Consider the following 17,086-nt stretch of genomic DNA (forward strand, 5'->3'; position numbering starts at 1 on the left):
CACCATGTAGCCCTGGGTGGCTTGGAATTCACTCTGTGGACCAGGCTGGCCTCAAACTCAGAGACTCACCTGCCTCTGCCTCCCAAGTGCTGAGATAAAAGGTGTGCGCCACCATGCCTGGCATTTCCACACCCTTCTATACAGATATGTCAGTACTGGTATTTTCAAATGAAAAGGTTTTTTTCTCTTCTACAACCAACGTTATAACAGTGAAAATATTTCTCAGCCTAAGTTTCCGTATTTTCTAAATTCCTTAGTATTACATACTATCTTTATTTAAATAATCTATACTTTATGAGTCCATTGGTCCTGGTTTCAAAGAGGAAGAGAGGGCTTATTTTAGAGCATTGTCAGTACGTTTGCTTTGAAAAGGACTGTGTAACATTGACTGAATTTTTAAAGCTCATGTGAGTTAAAAAGTGTCATCCTCCACAAATGACCTGGAGACTACTAGAGCTGCGCTAGGTTATTGTAAGCTGGGAGGAAGTACTGGTGAGAAAAGTATCTGTGTGGGGAGCAGATAGATATTCATCACACTGCCAGCTTTGTCTGGACGACTGTAGTTTACCACACAAGACAGTTTCTCTGCCTTCATAGAATGCCAGTCTAGTGATGTAGTGATGGTGTCGTTAGCTTGAAGATGCTTTTTCAAAATACTCAAAGGAGATTATGTATCTTGTGCTTAATGTAAAGTGTATATTTTATGACTTACTGTAAAATAAGAAAATAAGTTACTTGATAACTTTGAGAAAGAAAACAGTTTTTATGTAAGTTTAGCAGAAAAGAAAAGAACTTTTAAATCTTAATTCAGTGTCCTGTGAAAGCACTGACTCACCTGGAAATAACTTTCAAGAGGGCTATTTGTCCATTTTACACATACAAATAGAAACCTGCATTTTGTTGATTTATCTCCAACTTCCATAACGGGAAAAGAATTTGTTGATGTTTAAAGCAGTAGTAGTAGTAGTAGTGCCTGTCTAAATACATGGCATTTAAATCGACTACTTGGATTTGAAAGTGAAGGGAAACCAGCTATACTGAGCAGGATGCTAATGGAGGAGTGAGAAGAGATGTCACAGGAAATGCATGAAGATGTGTGAGGTGGACCTGGACACTCAGCTGCATTGTTGGCCAGGGTGGCCTAAGATTAGTCCACACAAAGAACAGGAGAAGATAGAGCCAACATTAGAATGTCGGATACTGTTGAATAACTCTTTTTAAATGATAAACACTTTCTGTTGGTACTGCTGATCATTTACGAGTAAGTATAAAAGGATGAGCTGGTCAGTTTTGCATGTGGATGTTCCATTTTATTGTTTTCTTTCTTAATCACTTTTGTTCTAAAATTTAAGTGATGGTTATTCAGTTAGGTAGTCCATGCTTATTTCTTTTTTTCTACTTTTGATCAGTTTTCTTCTAAGAATTAGAATTGTACTTTATATGTCTAAAGAACCTTTTAGTATATATAACCATGTATTTTGAATGGTGTATTTTGTAGTACTGGCTGTATTCTGAAATGAAGTTTTGCTCAATTTTAGACCAAAAAGACATTCTCAACAAGGGGGTCTATGTTATTGGTCAGCTAGAGTCTTTTATAATGTAGAGGCTGTTGACAGAACATTCCTTGGAGACCATCTCATCAAACTGCTTTTGGTTTAACAAAGCCTAAGTTTGTTACTGTTCGTTGCTCAATACAAAGTAGGTCTTCACTGGGCCCTCTTTTCTTCGTTGCATACATACAGCCCTGTTGAAAATCGTAGGATCTCTCCTCGTAAGAGGAAGGATTCCTCTTATTACATTTGTTGTTTTTTTATTGATAAACTATGCAGGCAAACTGATAAATCATTTGTTGTATTAAAAATTATAGAACTAAAACTAGGTGTATCTTCTATAACTTGTGTAAATGAGAAGCAATATCCCACAAAATGCTAGTACTAAATGTAGAACTGTACTTAGCCTTTGTATGGCTGTGAACATTGTAAGTGTTGCTACCATACAAGAATGCCAATGTGATAAAGTATCTTTTGTTCTGAGAAAGATAGATTTCTCTTAGGTGGAGAAGGTTAGATATAAGATATTTACTTACCCAGGCAGTGATAAAACAGCATTGACTTTGTTAGGATTGAGATTCTCCCAAAGTTAGGGGAAATCCTTTGGGAAGGGAAAAATCTCTTTTCTCCTAGAGGCAGAAATCTTCAGTGCTTTTCTAAAGCAGTGACATGTAAGCCCAAGGCAGTGCTTAACCCATGAATTATAGAAGGTCACGCCTTGGAAACGTTAGCTATTCAGTATCCCAGTGGAGTATTCTTGGTGTTCTTACCAAAAGGCTTATGTGTTGACTCATTTCCTTTACCAATATGGCAATTTCCTGCACACATTTAAAGCTTTGTGCAAGATTAGAATGTTAACTATTTTCACTAATCTTGTTTTCATTAGGAATCTTAAAACTCCTTTTAACTCTTTGATAGCCTGTTATGTTTACCATCCATAAATAATGTGTATTATTGGTTTGTGTTCTTTAGCTGTTTGTGTACTTTTTTGTGCAATACTAATTTCCCACATTCTGAAGATACACAGAATTATTCTGGATTATGTACCTGCATCCTTAACCACCTTGATGCTTACTGTGTGCACTGGAGCATTGGAGTGAGACCTAGTGTGAGGGCTTTGCTTTGGTCTAACTAACCAACACTCGTAGTTCTTAGTTGTGAGTAGTACTTTCGCATTAGCCATTTATAGACTGCATTTGCTTGACTAATCTCTGACCTTTTTTACTAATGCTTCATGGCTGTCCTACAACCATTTAGGACGCTGCATTGGGATACAGACCCGTCAGTTCTTCAGCTCCACTCAGAGTCCGATTTGGGGTATTGCATAGATTTATTACCTTCTCTCTTTAATAGTTCATTTGCTTCTTTGTGAAACTGTCCTGATTTTACTCTGCTTAAGTTTCTAATAGTATATCTAGTTAAGACAAGAGTTATTTTACTGTGACATCTCATTTTTCCTTTTAATTAAATAATTAATCATTGTAATTGAATCTTTTCTGAGTTACTTGATATGAAAATTAACTTTTCTATAATAAAATTAATCAGTGAGTCTAAAGTCCTGAAAGGAACAAGCTACATTAGTCTCTATAGGCTGGCCCCGGATTTCTGTGTTTTAACTTACTGTGTCACTGACTCATTCATTCATTCTAGGCTCCAGGACAAAAACAAAACAAAAACTTGCTTGGCCATTGTACCTGACTAAGATAGCTCTTTTCCCTTGGTAACTTGCAGCTTCTGAAATATGCAACCATACACTTGAGCATTGCATCTGAAGCAAGAATAAACACAGGAAACGCCTGTGAGCCCCGCCAACAGACCCACCCCTCTCTGGCCACACTAATCTTCTCCCTCCCCTTCCCTTGGCTCCTTATTTTCAGTAAACGTTGCTTTTGGAGGAGTGAGGTGTCCCCTGTCCTTCTGTAAAGTCTTAGAATTCTTAAAAACTGTTTTCCTTTGCTGTTGGGTTTATTGTGCTTTCACTCTTTCTAGGGAAGCGAGTGGTGTATTCTTTAATGGTTTGCATCTTAAAGGAAGTATGAAGTTCGCATTCCAAACTTTACTCTTAGACTACTCTAGACTGCTTCAAGTATCCTTAAATCTTGCCATTTAATCATTTGAAGACACTTCCCACCCTATAACTAAGTTATTCCTAAAGTAGGAAACAGTAAAAATGTATTATGGCTCACATGTAGTTCCTTAGAGCAAGAATTTTTGTTTTGGGTTAGGGATTTAGCTCAGTGGTAGAACGCTTGCCTAGCAAGTGCAAGGCCCTTGGTTCGATCTTCAGCTCCACATTAAAAAAAAAAAAAATTGTTTTGTTTTTTAAATTTTCTTCTTTTGAGATAGTGTCTCATGTAATCCAGGCTGGCCTCAAACTACTGAATCTTATACTCTCATCTCCCAAGTACTGGGATTACAAATGTATGTCACCATGCCTGGCTCACAAATTAATTTTTTCAGTGTGTTAATTTTATTCCATTTTTTATAAAAAAAAAATATCTAATATAGTGGTTAAATAAAATAGAAAAATGTTTATATTGTTGTTCGATTCTTAGATGGTCTTTTAATAAAAAACTCAGAGCCAGATATCAGGGTAAAAGCTGAAAGACCAGAGAAGCAGAGCAGCAGTCACTAGTTCTTACCTCTACGAAATCCTCAGCCTAAGAGAGTGAATTCCTGTTTCCTCACGCCTTATATACCTTTATATACCTTTCTGCCCATACATCACTTCCTGGGATTAAAGGTGTGTGTGCTTCCCATTACTGGGGTTAAAGGTGTGTGCCACGACTGCCTGACTGCTTCCAGTGTGGCCTTGAACTCACAGAGATCCAGACAGATCTCTGCCTCCTGAGTGATAGGATTAAGGGTGTGTGCCACTATGCCTGACCTCTGTGTCTAAACTACTGGCTGGCTCTGTCCTCTGATCTTCCAGCAAGTTTATTAGGGTACACAATATATCACCACATTATATGTATTAACAGTGACATATATTGAAAAAGATATGTCTATGAAATGTGAGACATTTATTACAGACACTAGGGAAGTTTATATTGGATATCCTTTCAAGAGAATTTCATGATTATGAACTTTTGACAGTTGGAAATTTGGGAAGGTATAATTTAAATACCTAATAACCAAGTGAAAGTTCCCAGAATAGCTAAAAAGAGGTATTTTTTTTCTTTCAACTCTTGCTATTTCTTCCATTTTACTCAATCAGAAGTGACTTCGGTAGTTTGATTATATTCAAGAAACTTGTTACTTTAGGCTTAGAATATTTCAATCATAGTTTGTCCACCATGAATCACAGAGAATATTGACTATGTAGAGATTGAAAAAATTAAATAATTTATTTTAAAATCCACACTGATGTCATTCTAATGTCTGTCAAATGTAAGAAATAGAAAAATGGCTGTCAAGATGCCTTGGCCATGCCGGCCTGGCCACCTGAATTCAATCCCTGGAACCTACAGAAAGGTAATGGAGAGAAGTGACTCTCAGAGTTGTCCTCTGACCCCCTCTCTCTCTCTCTCTCTCACTCTCACACACACACACACACACACACACACACGCACACACACACGCACACACACATGCATGTACACACATTAAAACACTTGTTTAAAAGAGAAAGTTTCAACAGAAACCTACTTTTCAGTCTTAAAGTCAAAACCCAGCAATGGTGAGCGGAACTAATAAGGGCTGGGTGAGGCATTTGAAGAAAGTCTGGAATCCTAAATTGTTAGTACTTACAACCTACCCGCCATGTTTAGCAGTCCATTCTGAAACTCCTATCCTCTCAAACTGTTACTACTTACACACTTGTCCTAAGAAATGGCACCACTCTCGCCTTTTGAAAATGAAAAATAAGGGCTCTGAGCGAATCAGAAATATCTTTTGTCTGTACCAACCACCTTCTAATCCTTTTGCTAAAATAAAGCCAATTCATTGTTCACCTCACATTTCTCTAGGAAAACAAGGTTTTAAATTTCAGTGTTAGATACACATGAATTGATTCTTAATTTTTGAAAATAGCAAGCTTGGTGTAGTTAAAATTTATCATTCGTTGTGTTTAAAAGCATTTATATTTACTCATTTAGACGAGGACCTATTAAACTTGGGATGGCCAAAATTACTCAAGTTGACTTTCCCCCTCGAGAAATCGTCACTTATACAAAGGAGACTCAGACGCCAGTTACAGCCCAACCCAAAGAAGGTGAGTATCTGACCTTAATATGACTCTCCTTAAGACTCTGTGGGAAGTGAGTAGATTTGGATTTGTTTTGGTTTTCAAGTCAGGGTTTCTCTCTATAACCCTGGCTGTCCTGGAACTTACTTTGTAGACCAGGCTGACCTCAAACTCACAGAGATCCAGCTCTGCTGCCTCCCAGGTGCCAGGACTAAAGGCGTGCGCCACCACTGCCCAGCTTCTTTATCTTTTATGTTTGGCATTTAGAGGGTGAAGGAATGTGGTATATGAACACATGTATGTGCATGGAGGACAGAGGAGGCTGGGGGTCCTGCTCTATCCTCTGCCTCATTGCCTGGACACAGTTCTGCCTTGCTGAACCTGGAACTACACTGACAGCTAGCAAGCCCTGTAACACTGGAGTTAAACACACACACACACACACACACACACACACACACACACACACACACACGCCCTGTAACACTGGAGTTACACACACACACACACACACACACACACACACACACACACACACACACACGGTCCTGCCTGACTTTTTTTTTTTTTAATGTGGGTTCTGGGGATTTGAACTTAAGTCTTCATGCTTGCTTGCCACAGCAAGAACTCTTACCCACTGAGCCATCTTCCTAGCCTTACTTTTGACATTTTCTTAGAGAACCATTATAAAACTAATGCTTCAGTTTCTGTATTTATATACTTTTTTTTTTTTTTTTTTCGTGGAGCTGAGGATCGAACCCAGGGCCTTGTGCTTGCTAGGCAAGCACTCTACCACTGAGCTAAATCCCCCAACCCTTTATACCTTTTTTAAAAATCACGTTGTAAAGTGGGCAGTGGTGGCGCCTTTAATCCCAGCACTTGGGAGGGAGACAGAGGCAGTCAGATCCCAGTGAGATCAAGGTCAGCCTGGTCTACAAAGCAAGTTCTAGGACAGCCAGGACTGTTACACGAAGAAACCCTGTCTCAAAACAAAAATAAAAACAAACAAACAAAAATATCACATTGTAATGAACTCACAGACTAAAAACATCACACAGCTAAATTAATGTAGCCACTCACACATTTGCTCAGTCTCATTTATTTGTTTATTTAAGAATTTTAGAGGCTGAAGAGATAGCTCAGCAGTTGAGAGCACTGGCTGCTCTTCCACAGAACCTGGGTTCAGTTCCCAGCGACCACATGGTGGCTCACAGCTGTCTGTAACCCCAGTTCTAGGGGATCCGACACTGGTTCTGCCTCCCGAGTGCTGGGATTAAAGATGTGGGCCACCACTGCCTGGCCTGGATAGCCTTAAATAGAGACATAAGCGTGTGTCTACTTTGTGTTTTTTGTAGCTCTCTGAATTCAGAACTAAATTGAATCTGTCTGCATCTCTTAAGTATACTATTGAAGCTATTTGTTTATAATAGTTCTCAAAATGCTTACATTTTGAGAATTTTAAAATTCTGTTTAAATCAGTGGGAGAAAATTTTAACTGCACAATGCTCACTACATACCAGGCATTGTATTTCTAATCCTCTCACCAAAACTTTGAAAGTTGGGGTCTAGAGAGATAGCTCAGTGGTTAAGAGCACTCGGTCTCCAGAGGACCCCAGTTACCACATAGCGTCATTTACAACATCTTGGAACTCCACGTCTAAGATAGCTGATGCCCTCTTCTGGCTTCTGTGGGCACACACACATACTCATGCCCACTTGCACACACACACATGCAACAACCCCAAATGTTAATTAAGCCTTGATTCCTTTTTTTTTTTTTTTTAATATTACTTATTTATGTATGAGTGCTCTATCTGTATGTACACCTTTATGCCAGAAAAGGGCATCAGGCTCCATTAGAGATGGTTGTGAGCCACTGTGTGGTTGCTGAGAATTGAACTCAGGACTTCAAAAGAGCAGCCAGTGCTTTTAACTGCTGAACCATCTCTCCAGTCCAAACTTTGACACTTATTTGCACACAAAGAAGCTTAAAAAAAAAAAAAGAGGTGGCTATCAAGGCTTACCAGCTCGTAACTACTATTCTAAACCATGTCTAACCGATTCTGAGATAGCCATTCTCTCATGGTGCCACAAAACAGCACACTTTGTCTTTTTATGATGGTAACTTATAAGTAGTTTTAAGTTTTATTACAGTCCAATACAATTTTTTAAAAATAATACCATCTCTTTTCTCACTATTTCTCCTTTTTAAAAAATACTGACTGCAAGTGCCAAGTTTATTTATTGGTCTAGAGCTATGGTTTAGTGACGCTTGGTTCAAAAGGGGAGTGTGGTTCATAGCATATTGCTTTGTCTGCAGTGTCATTTAGTGGTGTCCTCCAGACAGTGAGTACGCACCGAAGCCCTTTCACTGAGAGTAAACCGAATGTTTCTTCACGAACAGAAATGAAGGGGCAAGATGGGTGAATGGAGCCATTTCAGGGGGTCCATCTAGTTAACCGTCCTTTAAAGTCTTCTTGTGCAGACTAGAGTTAGAGGTTCCCTTCATGAAGTCCACGTTGGTTTATTCAGTCCAGCAAGTGTCCCTGAGTGTAGTGAGTGCTGCCCTCTGTGAGAAGGCCCGAGGTGTCCTTCAGTTAGAGTTGGAGTGTCCGGAGTGGAAAGAAAGCCTGTTCCAGACGGTGAAGCTGTTCCTAGCCTTGGCAACCACTTACAACAATCAGGTCATTTGGTTTTTATGTCATTACAATTAACTTCATGACGGTGAATTTCAGTCCCATGTTGTAGAAGTTCTAGAGGCAAGAAGAAAAAACATAAGATTTTTGTAATGAAAACACTTGGTGCTTAACCACGTTCATTGCCTTAATTCGGTGCTCCTCCAACTCTGCCCAGATGGTTACCATTTAAAATTACTTAAGGGACAAGTGTTTTGTGGTAGCATGTTCGCCTCATGTTCATGAAATACTGGGTTCAAGCCTTAGCAGTGCAATTTTTTTAAATTGTAATTATCTGAGAAAAAATTTGCCATGAAAAAAAATGTTTACTCCCACAGCTGGAGTGTAACCGTAAATCCAGAAGGCAGTATGTTCAGTGCAGGAGTAATGTGAGTGAAAACTGGTCTTTAGTCTTACCAACCTTCCTTTATTTAAGTGGCTAAAGCTACCCTTTTCGAAGACAGTTTCATTCTGCTCTGGTTTTCTCTATTCCAGCCATCTTCTTACTGTCAAGTCTGCTCTGAGTTAGTGGGGATGTTTCTGAATCAGGATGCTTTCGCTGTCTTAAAGCACCTACTGGGAATGAAATTGCCTAAGACCATGTGACTCAGTCAATTCCCTTCTCTGCAGGCAAGCAGCTTCCAGAACAGACGAGTGTGCCCACAGGCACACTCCTACTTACTTTCTACCTCTTCCTTTTAAAAGTTTCACTCTTGAAAATAGCGTTTTTTTCTTACCCACCTCTTCAGTGTGGATTTTTGTTAATTGTATTTTTGGTTTTTAATTACAAAAAGTATAAAGACATCCAAAAAGGCCCTTTAACCTACCCAGCTAGTTTCCATCTTTGGAAGCTGAGGTCCTGGAAAGTTAGCTGATGAACCGAAGTCTTCAGTGAGGGAGCACTGGGGTGGTTAAGCAGAGCAGCCTGCTGCTGCTGGGTTTCTGTGAGAAGACATCTCCTTCCTCCATTCCGCTGCGTGTATGGAGGGCTTTTTGACCTATTGCTTCTTGGTTTAATGAAACAGATATTAATGTTGATTAGCATTTATAGTGTAGAGAAGATTGTTATATGTAAACAATCTGTAATCTTTTGTTATATAATCTTATTATCTAGAATCCACACTTCCCACTTGTAGAACAAATTTGTGGGTTTTCTAGCTAATAATTTAGTATTAGCCTTATCTAAAATGGAGTTTTAAAAAGCTCCAAAGTAAATTATGTATTTAATGAATTAGCTTTAACCTTTAATATGTGAGAATATGAATAGAACTGAACATTATGTCATTTGTTCTTAATTTTGAACTGAAGAATTTAAATCTGAATAAAACTGGCCCAGAAAAAAAGTAACATTTAATGAGATCACAGATAACTGAATTACTAATAATAACAATTCAGCCAAAATAAAATCTGAATTTTATATTTAAAAAAGGTATGTTGAGAGGGCTGGAGAGATCTGGTTAAGAGCACTGGTTGCTCCTCTGAGACCTGAGTTTGATTTCCAGTATTTCAGCATTCATGTGAGCACAACTGTCTAACTCCAGTCCTGGCGGGACCCAGTATTGCACATATGTGCTGCACAGACATCCATGCAGGCAAAAACCATCATACACATAAGCTAAAATGTTTATTTCCTCCCAACGTTATATCTGAATTCAAAATACGTATGATTAAAATATCAGCAAATAGAAGTGATCCTATTCAGGATGCAAAAAAAAAAAAAAAGCAAGAGAGAAAGTAATAAATTTGTTTTATTTTATTTTATTTTATTTTATTTTATTTTATTTTCAGAGACAGGTTTTTTCTGTGTAGCCCTGACTGTCCTGGAACTCACTCTATAGACGAGGCTAGCCTCACACTCAGATCCACCTGCTTCTGCCTCCTGAGTGCTGGCTTTACAGGTGTGGGCCACTACTGCCCCACAAAAAGGAAGAAATCTTATCAATACAATGATACAAGTTTGTTTCATTGAAGGTTATTTTAATTATTAATTTGATTTGAAGGTATAAGAAGATAGCTGTCTATGGGGTGGGCAAGATGGCTCAATGGGTAAAGATACTTGCTGCCAACCCTAATGACCAACTTTGATCCCCAAGACCCACATGGTAGGTAGACTTAACTCCCACAAGCAATTCTGTCATCCCATGTGCACCATGGCACACGTGGGCCCAGGCATGTACCTGCCCACGTATATACACATATTAAATATAAGTAAATAGATAAATTTTAAGGTTATTTAGAAAATATGAAGGGACAGTTGTTCTGTCTGGTCTGGATTTTCAAATTAATAATTGGGGAATCCCCACTGCTGATAGATGTTTACAGGGTTACTCATTAGCTGAATCATTCTTATGAGCATCAAATTCCCTTATTAAAGTTAGGGATTCATCATAAGATACTAAATCATCTTAAAAGGGTATATTATCAATATATAAAACTAACAATGAACTGGTTGCCAACAATTATATTTCCTGGACAGCAAATGCACTAGTGATGGGATTTATTAACTTTATATTGAAAATGATAAGTGGTGGATTTATAAGTTGCAGTGTTTGTTTACTATGGATAGTCTAGGATCTTGCATATTACTATTTAAATACGGCTATTGTAGAATTATTCAAAAGTGTACTTTATGGTTTCTTAAACATACCTTAAGTATGAATGGGATGTAAATGAGAGACCCTGTTCAGAAGCCACCTTCCTTTAGTTTCACAGAAGCCACCCATTTCACAGATGATTTAACTGATTAACCCACTGTTTTGCTGATTATTCTAGCAACCAGAGCTTCACTCCTTGGTGTTGTCCCTAGGTGCAGCTTAATTTACAGAACAGTTTTCTTTTCATCTCACCAAAATGCATCACAGTTTTGGTGTTAACTCAAAGTAAAAATTCAGTGGTTCATTAACCCTACTTTTTCACGCGTCGACAGGAGATGTGTCTTTGTGAAAGGAGCTGCTATCTCTCTGCACTCTTTACTGCTCAGCCTGTAACCTCAGCTCCTCTGTCAGGGAAAGCGGGGAGTTAACCACTTAGCATGGAGCCATGAATATTCATCAGCAAACTGATGGGCCATGGCAGTCTCTCTGTTCACTTACAGTCTTCCAATTTTAAGTATGTTATAGCTTACCACACAACAGGGAGTGTCTGAGACAGTCTTTCCAACTGTGGTATTGGATCTGGGGCCATATTAGTGGTCCTGTGATAGCTATGGTTGTGGAAGTTCTTAGTAAGAAGGGCATCTTGGCTCCAGAGGAGCATTCACATATATATGTGATTATTTAAGATATATGCTTTATAACAAAAATAGGTCACTTTGTAGTTTTGTTTTGTTTTTTTTTTAAATAGCTTGTTGTTTGCTTCTATATTCCTGGGAAATTAGTTTAGTGACCTTTCTGAAGCTTGATTTAAGTACTAATTATAGTTTTTAAGTCCATATTTGATCATTGTAGAAAAGGATGTATGTTCATTGATTCTAAAATAAAATTCCAAGGAGTGTTTGCAGAGTTGCTACTAACCATCCAGCTACAAATGCTATCTATAGCCAGACACAGACCATCGGCTAATGTACTTCATCTACATATCTATTTCAGAAGGAAAGAGTGTCTGTAAACAAGAGCCTTTCTGTTAAATATGCAGATTAGTAGGTCACTTAGCACTAGCAAATACTGACTCTATGCATATGACAGGACTTTGACACCTGTCTTTGGAAATGGTGCTTAGAAGTGGTATAATACAACAGAGTAGAGAGAGGAGAAGATGTGGGCAGGACGCTGCAGTTTATAATTCACTTGTCCAGAGTGACTCCAAGTCTACATCCTTAATTTACAATTTACATACAGTGAGCCTGCTAGTTAATAGAATTGATTAGGAAAACTGATAATATTAGCAAAACCTGAGCTACATTCTTTTCTCACACTAAATGTAAAAAAGAAACCCACAGCACTATAAGAACAGTACTCATACTAAAGTTTTCATGGAAATAGGATCTCCTGTTATTCTAGAAGTCAGAAGTAAATGTAATTAAATGATTTCATTTCAGTATCCCTGTAGATTATTTTATGGCAGAGTCACATCCTAATGTTAGAACAGTACAGGATGGAGTCACCATCAGACACACTGTTTTCAGATTAATAATCCTTTGTGTGTGAGAATTCATGTAAGAAGGAGTAGAGTCTTTCTGTTTCTCTATGTGATTATTTTGCCCCCCCCCCAAAAAAAAGCTTTCATTTTTTAAGTAGCACAAAAGCTATAATTGGCATGCTTTGTAAGGAAGTGTCAGTGTGCAGGAGAGTGGCGATCACTAAGGATTCTTGTACGTGTTCTTTCCCCTTTGCGCCACCGCCTCCTCAGCAGGGTCACTGAGATCACTAGCTTTTCTTGAAATGGCCATTTTCACTGGCAGGTGCATTATACCCTGTATTTTCAGATTGTTTTTCCATTCTGAATGTTTGGCAGGTTGATTGCTCTGGCTGCATTGACGGAGAAAGGGCTGACAAATGCGGTTGGGCTGCCTGAAAAGACAGTGATTACTGTTTTCCTTTGTGGCTGATTGAGGCCCTTGAAAGGAAAAATTTTAACCTTCACCATTTGGTTCAAAAGTACGAGCATATATTGAAATCACTCGTGCCATTTATCCCAGTTCTGTAAACTTGTCAGACGTAAAAATCGCTCCATTTCAAGTAATGTACGATTGGCATACGTCATTATCATTCTGATTAAGTTGGAGCTTGTATCATTGTGTGCGTTATACGGTGTCATTTAAAGCTTTCTGTGCACAGATACAGTTATATTTTTATTGCTTATACTATAGAGTTGGGAAGATTTTCTTAGCTCTCTAAATCTAACACTGTGTGTGGTTTGGCAGCTGGTGTGGCCTACAGGCTGCATTTTGTTTGCAGGGTAAAGGCTTGTCTGTAGCCTCCTGGAGTGTGGGTAATTGCACATGCTCACCATTGGGGAGAGACACGGGATTGGAAGCAGTCAAGCGGAAGAATGTTATGCCATCCCCTTGCCACCTTGCAGCAGAAAGACACAGTCCCAGCAGTGCCATCTGGTTGCTGCTATCTAGTCAGCTGGCGTGACTGCTGGGACCGTGACTTGGCAGCTGGTTCCCATCCTTGACCGTTCTTTTGTGTAGGTTGTATGTGTGTGTGTTTTAGATCATTCTGTACATGGGTCAGGGAAATGACTGTAACAGACAAGGGAAGTCCCTTTATTGAATAGGCTTTCATTACTTGAGATGCACTCTGGTGCAGATGCCTGCTGCCATTCCCTACTAGACAGCTAAGAGGTGCTTAGGCAATAAAAATACACGTTTTTCTTTATGAAATCTGCCTTGGTTTATAACTAAAAGAGATGGTAGACAGGGTTATATGTACTATAATATTTTTTAAATAAACTGTTTAAAGCTATATGCTGGTTTGAGGATTTATGAGATTTGATAATTTTTAAAAGTCATAAGCATTATATATTTCTGAATATTTTTATTAAAATTAAAGAAAACTGTTTTAAGTGCTATTGCCACATTATGCAGTGATAGATAATGAGACTTGCATTTAAAATGACAGAATAGAAAATGTGATCTCAAAGCTATTATCTTTAGAATCTGCCTCTCAGATAGCAACCTGAGAGTTAATGTAAGCATCTTTATGTCCTAGGAAGACCCATCAGACACTGATGGTTGCAGATCACGAGTAAGCAGCCAGCTCTGGGCCTGTTTCAGACATTTGATTTCCTTCATTCCGCAGCACTAATGGGTCAGCATGCTCTACAGAACTATGTAGGAGTCATATGTTGTTCTGTCTAGAATAGTAATCCTGGTAAGCTCTGAAAGACTTCCATGAGGAATTCATCCTACTTACATATCTTACTCATGTTTTATGTAGTTACAGAACTTAGGATAACTCTTGACCCCCGTATCTCTAAAAATCGAGTTTCCATTTCATTCATTAAGTTGGTGCTGGTAAAGTTCCCGCTGTTTGTACGCAGTCTTTACAGTGGGGTGTTTCACCTTGAGGGGTTGTGATGCTTCAGAGACACTGCTTCAGAATCACCAGCTGTTTGATTAAGCTAGTTTTTGCTTTTGTTCCATCCCTGTTCAGATGAGGAGGAGGAAGATGATGTAACAACTCCTAAACCTCCTGTTGAACCCGAAGAAGAGAAAACCTTAACAAAAGATGAAGAGAGCGATGGCAAAGGTATCCTAACATATTTAAGGTGTTTTTATTTGCTGATTGCTCTGAAAACCTGTTGTTATTTATGAACTAAAGTAGGATAAAATGTCCGAAATCAGAGAGGTGACTCTCATTTTAAAAGAATGTGTGGTATTTCTTTATCCAAACTGTAATAGTGAGTTGACAGGATTTGATTGGCCTAAATCATACTAAAAAAAAAAAAAAATGTTTTTCCCAGCTCCCCCTCATGAACTAACTGAAGAAGAAAAGCAACAGATTTTACACTCAGAAGAATTTCTAAGTTTCTTTGACCATTCTACAAGAATTGTGGAAAGAGCCCTTTCTGAGCAAATTAACATCTTTTTTGACTACAGTGGGAGAGATTTGGAAGACAAAGAAGGGTAATGTTTAATTCTTAAGGTCATAGCTTCCGCAGCTTTAAAGTGTGACATAAACAATAACACTGTCTTTGGGGGGTTGATCTTTTTCTATAGAGAGATTCAAGCAGGTGCTAAGCTATCATTAAATCGACAATTTTTTGATGAACGTTGGTCAAAGCATCGAGTTGTTAGCTGTTTGGATTGGTCATCCCAGGTAAAGTATAGCACAACTTTACTCTTTAATTCTAATTAACATAAAATTTTGATATAGGACTTTTGTAATTAAGTCAGTATGTGTCATTTAAAATAAGTAATAATGGGTGATGATTCTAATGTTGCCATTATCACTTTGACTTGTGTACACTGGAAGGAAGAATGGAACTGCTTTAGATTTGAAATGCAGGACTTTATGCTCTAATCTAATTACCCACTGAACACTTTAGATAACATTTAAACATTTTAATGAACTACTTCAACATTTAAACATTTTAAATAATCAACTGTGCTGATTTAAACTCGGACTAACATCTTGGTGAGCATAATTGTAAGGATCATTTTCAGAACAGTCTGATAGATAGTTAAGAACATAATAGTTCTTATTATTCATCAACTTTTTTTCTATTTGATTCTTGTGAATAGTATCCAGAGTTACTTGTGGCTTCCTATAATAACAATGAAGAGGCTCCTCATGAGCCTGATGGTGTGGCCCTTGTGTGGAATATGAAGTACAAAAAGACTACCCCAGAGTACGTGTTCCACTGCCAGGTAAGATGGCCATACAACTGTCTTCCCATGCTTAGGGATCCACTCATGAGTGTAGACAAGTGCCTTTTTTCTTTTCGTCAACATGATGATGTCATTGGACTGGCATTTACTAAACCACTCCATATTTGCAAACAGATGTCAGAGAGCTGAACACTCTCAGTTCAGTATGATCTGCATTTTATAGCTTTCCTAACGTCTGACGTGAATTCACACCTAAGGTCCTTTGCAGTTGTGACTTTCTGTTATTGTGATCGACTATATGAAAGGAATCTTTTGGAAGATGTCTTTCCCACAGGGAGTTTTTCAGGGACTTATTGCTGAATATATAATCAGACATCGCCCACTGAATCACTTAGACATGGTCTCAAGAGTTGCAACCAAATAGTTTTAAGTAAAAACATATGGTTGAAGTAGGAAGCAGATGTAGACTTTTTTTAAAGTGGATTTAGCAAAAGGTTAGAATTTGTGACTCTTTCTGATTGTATATGTTAAAATCTTAATAGTGTCATAATCCAAAACAAACACTCTGAATCAAAACGAGTATATTCTTTACTGTCGTAATATAGTCAGAGGTCAGTCACAGGCCAGCTTTCCTTTAAAAATGTAATTGATTGAAGCAACTTTTGCTTTGTTTGATAACTGTGTAAACATATAAATACCACATTTGACTTCTGAACACAAAATATTATATTTTTTTTATTTCTTACAAAATTAAAATTGAATGGATTGTTTTTAAAACTTCTAATGCCTTAAGTGGTAGAGAGGGAAATATTTCAGATAGTAGATTTGTTTCTCTAACTCATCAGACTTTTCCCACTTAAATCTTTTTGTTTGGTTTGTTTGTTTGTTGCTTTTTGGTTTTTGTTTTTTGTGTTTTTTTGAGACAGGGTTTCTCTGTGTAGCCCTGGCTTTACTAGAACTTTGTAGACTAGGCGGCCTTGAACTCAGAAATCTGCCTGCTTCTGCCTCCCAAGTGCTGGGACTAAAGGCATGTGCCACCATGCCTGGCTCCCACTTAAATCTTAAATACAAAAATTCTACTTCTTTGCAGTCAGCTGTAATGTCTGCTACATTTGCAAAATTCCATCCAAATCTTGTCGTTGGTGGTACATACTCAGGCCAGATTGTGCTTTGGGATAACCGTAGCAATAAAAGAACTCCCGTGCAGAGAACTCCACTGTCCGCTGCTGCACACACTGTAAGTAATTAGACTTCTGTGCGCCCTCACTACTGACCTTATAGTAGGATCTGGCTGCGGGGGTTCCGAGTATGCTTCCTTGTATGTGGGGGTGTGTATTTCAGGAAGTCATCCTCTTCTAAGACAACCTTTGTTAATCATCAGAATAGCAACAGACTTCAC

At 38.3% G+C, this 17,086-nt stretch overlaps 1 protein-coding gene across 10 annotated transcripts in view; it reads left to right on the forward strand.

Annotated features, from left to right (window-relative positions):
* Window positions 1–17,086, forward strand: part of Dync1i2 (dynein cytoplasmic 1 intermediate chain 2) — a 51,075-nt gene that overhangs the window by 18,574 nt on the left and 15,415 nt on the right. For 6 of the 10 annotated variants that reach the window (XM_036185620.1, XM_036185617.1, XM_036185616.1 and 3 more), the window contains 7 exons: window positions 2,808–2,867; window positions 5,648–5,763; window positions 14,510–14,605; window positions 14,820–14,982; window positions 15,076–15,175; window positions 15,601–15,726; window positions 16,778–16,924. In XM_036185620.1, the coding sequence (XP_036041513.1) occupies window positions 2,808–2,867; window positions 5,648–5,763; window positions 14,510–14,605; window positions 14,820–14,982; window positions 15,076–15,175; window positions 15,601–15,726; window positions 16,778–16,924 (808 nt within the window). The remainder of the gene's footprint in view (window positions 1–2,807; window positions 2,868–5,647; window positions 5,764–14,509; window positions 14,606–14,819; window positions 14,983–15,075; window positions 15,176–15,600; window positions 15,727–16,777; window positions 16,925–17,086) is intronic. The other 4 variants (XM_036185622.1, XM_036185626.1, XM_036185621.1 and 1 more) reach the window with 1 other exon arrangement.

This window comes from Onychomys torridus, chromosome 4, assembly GCF_903995425.1.
Source record: "Onychomys torridus chromosome 4, mOncTor1.1, whole genome shotgun sequence".
Lineage (NCBI taxonomy): Eukaryota > Metazoa > Chordata > Mammalia > Rodentia > Cricetidae > Onychomys > Onychomys torridus.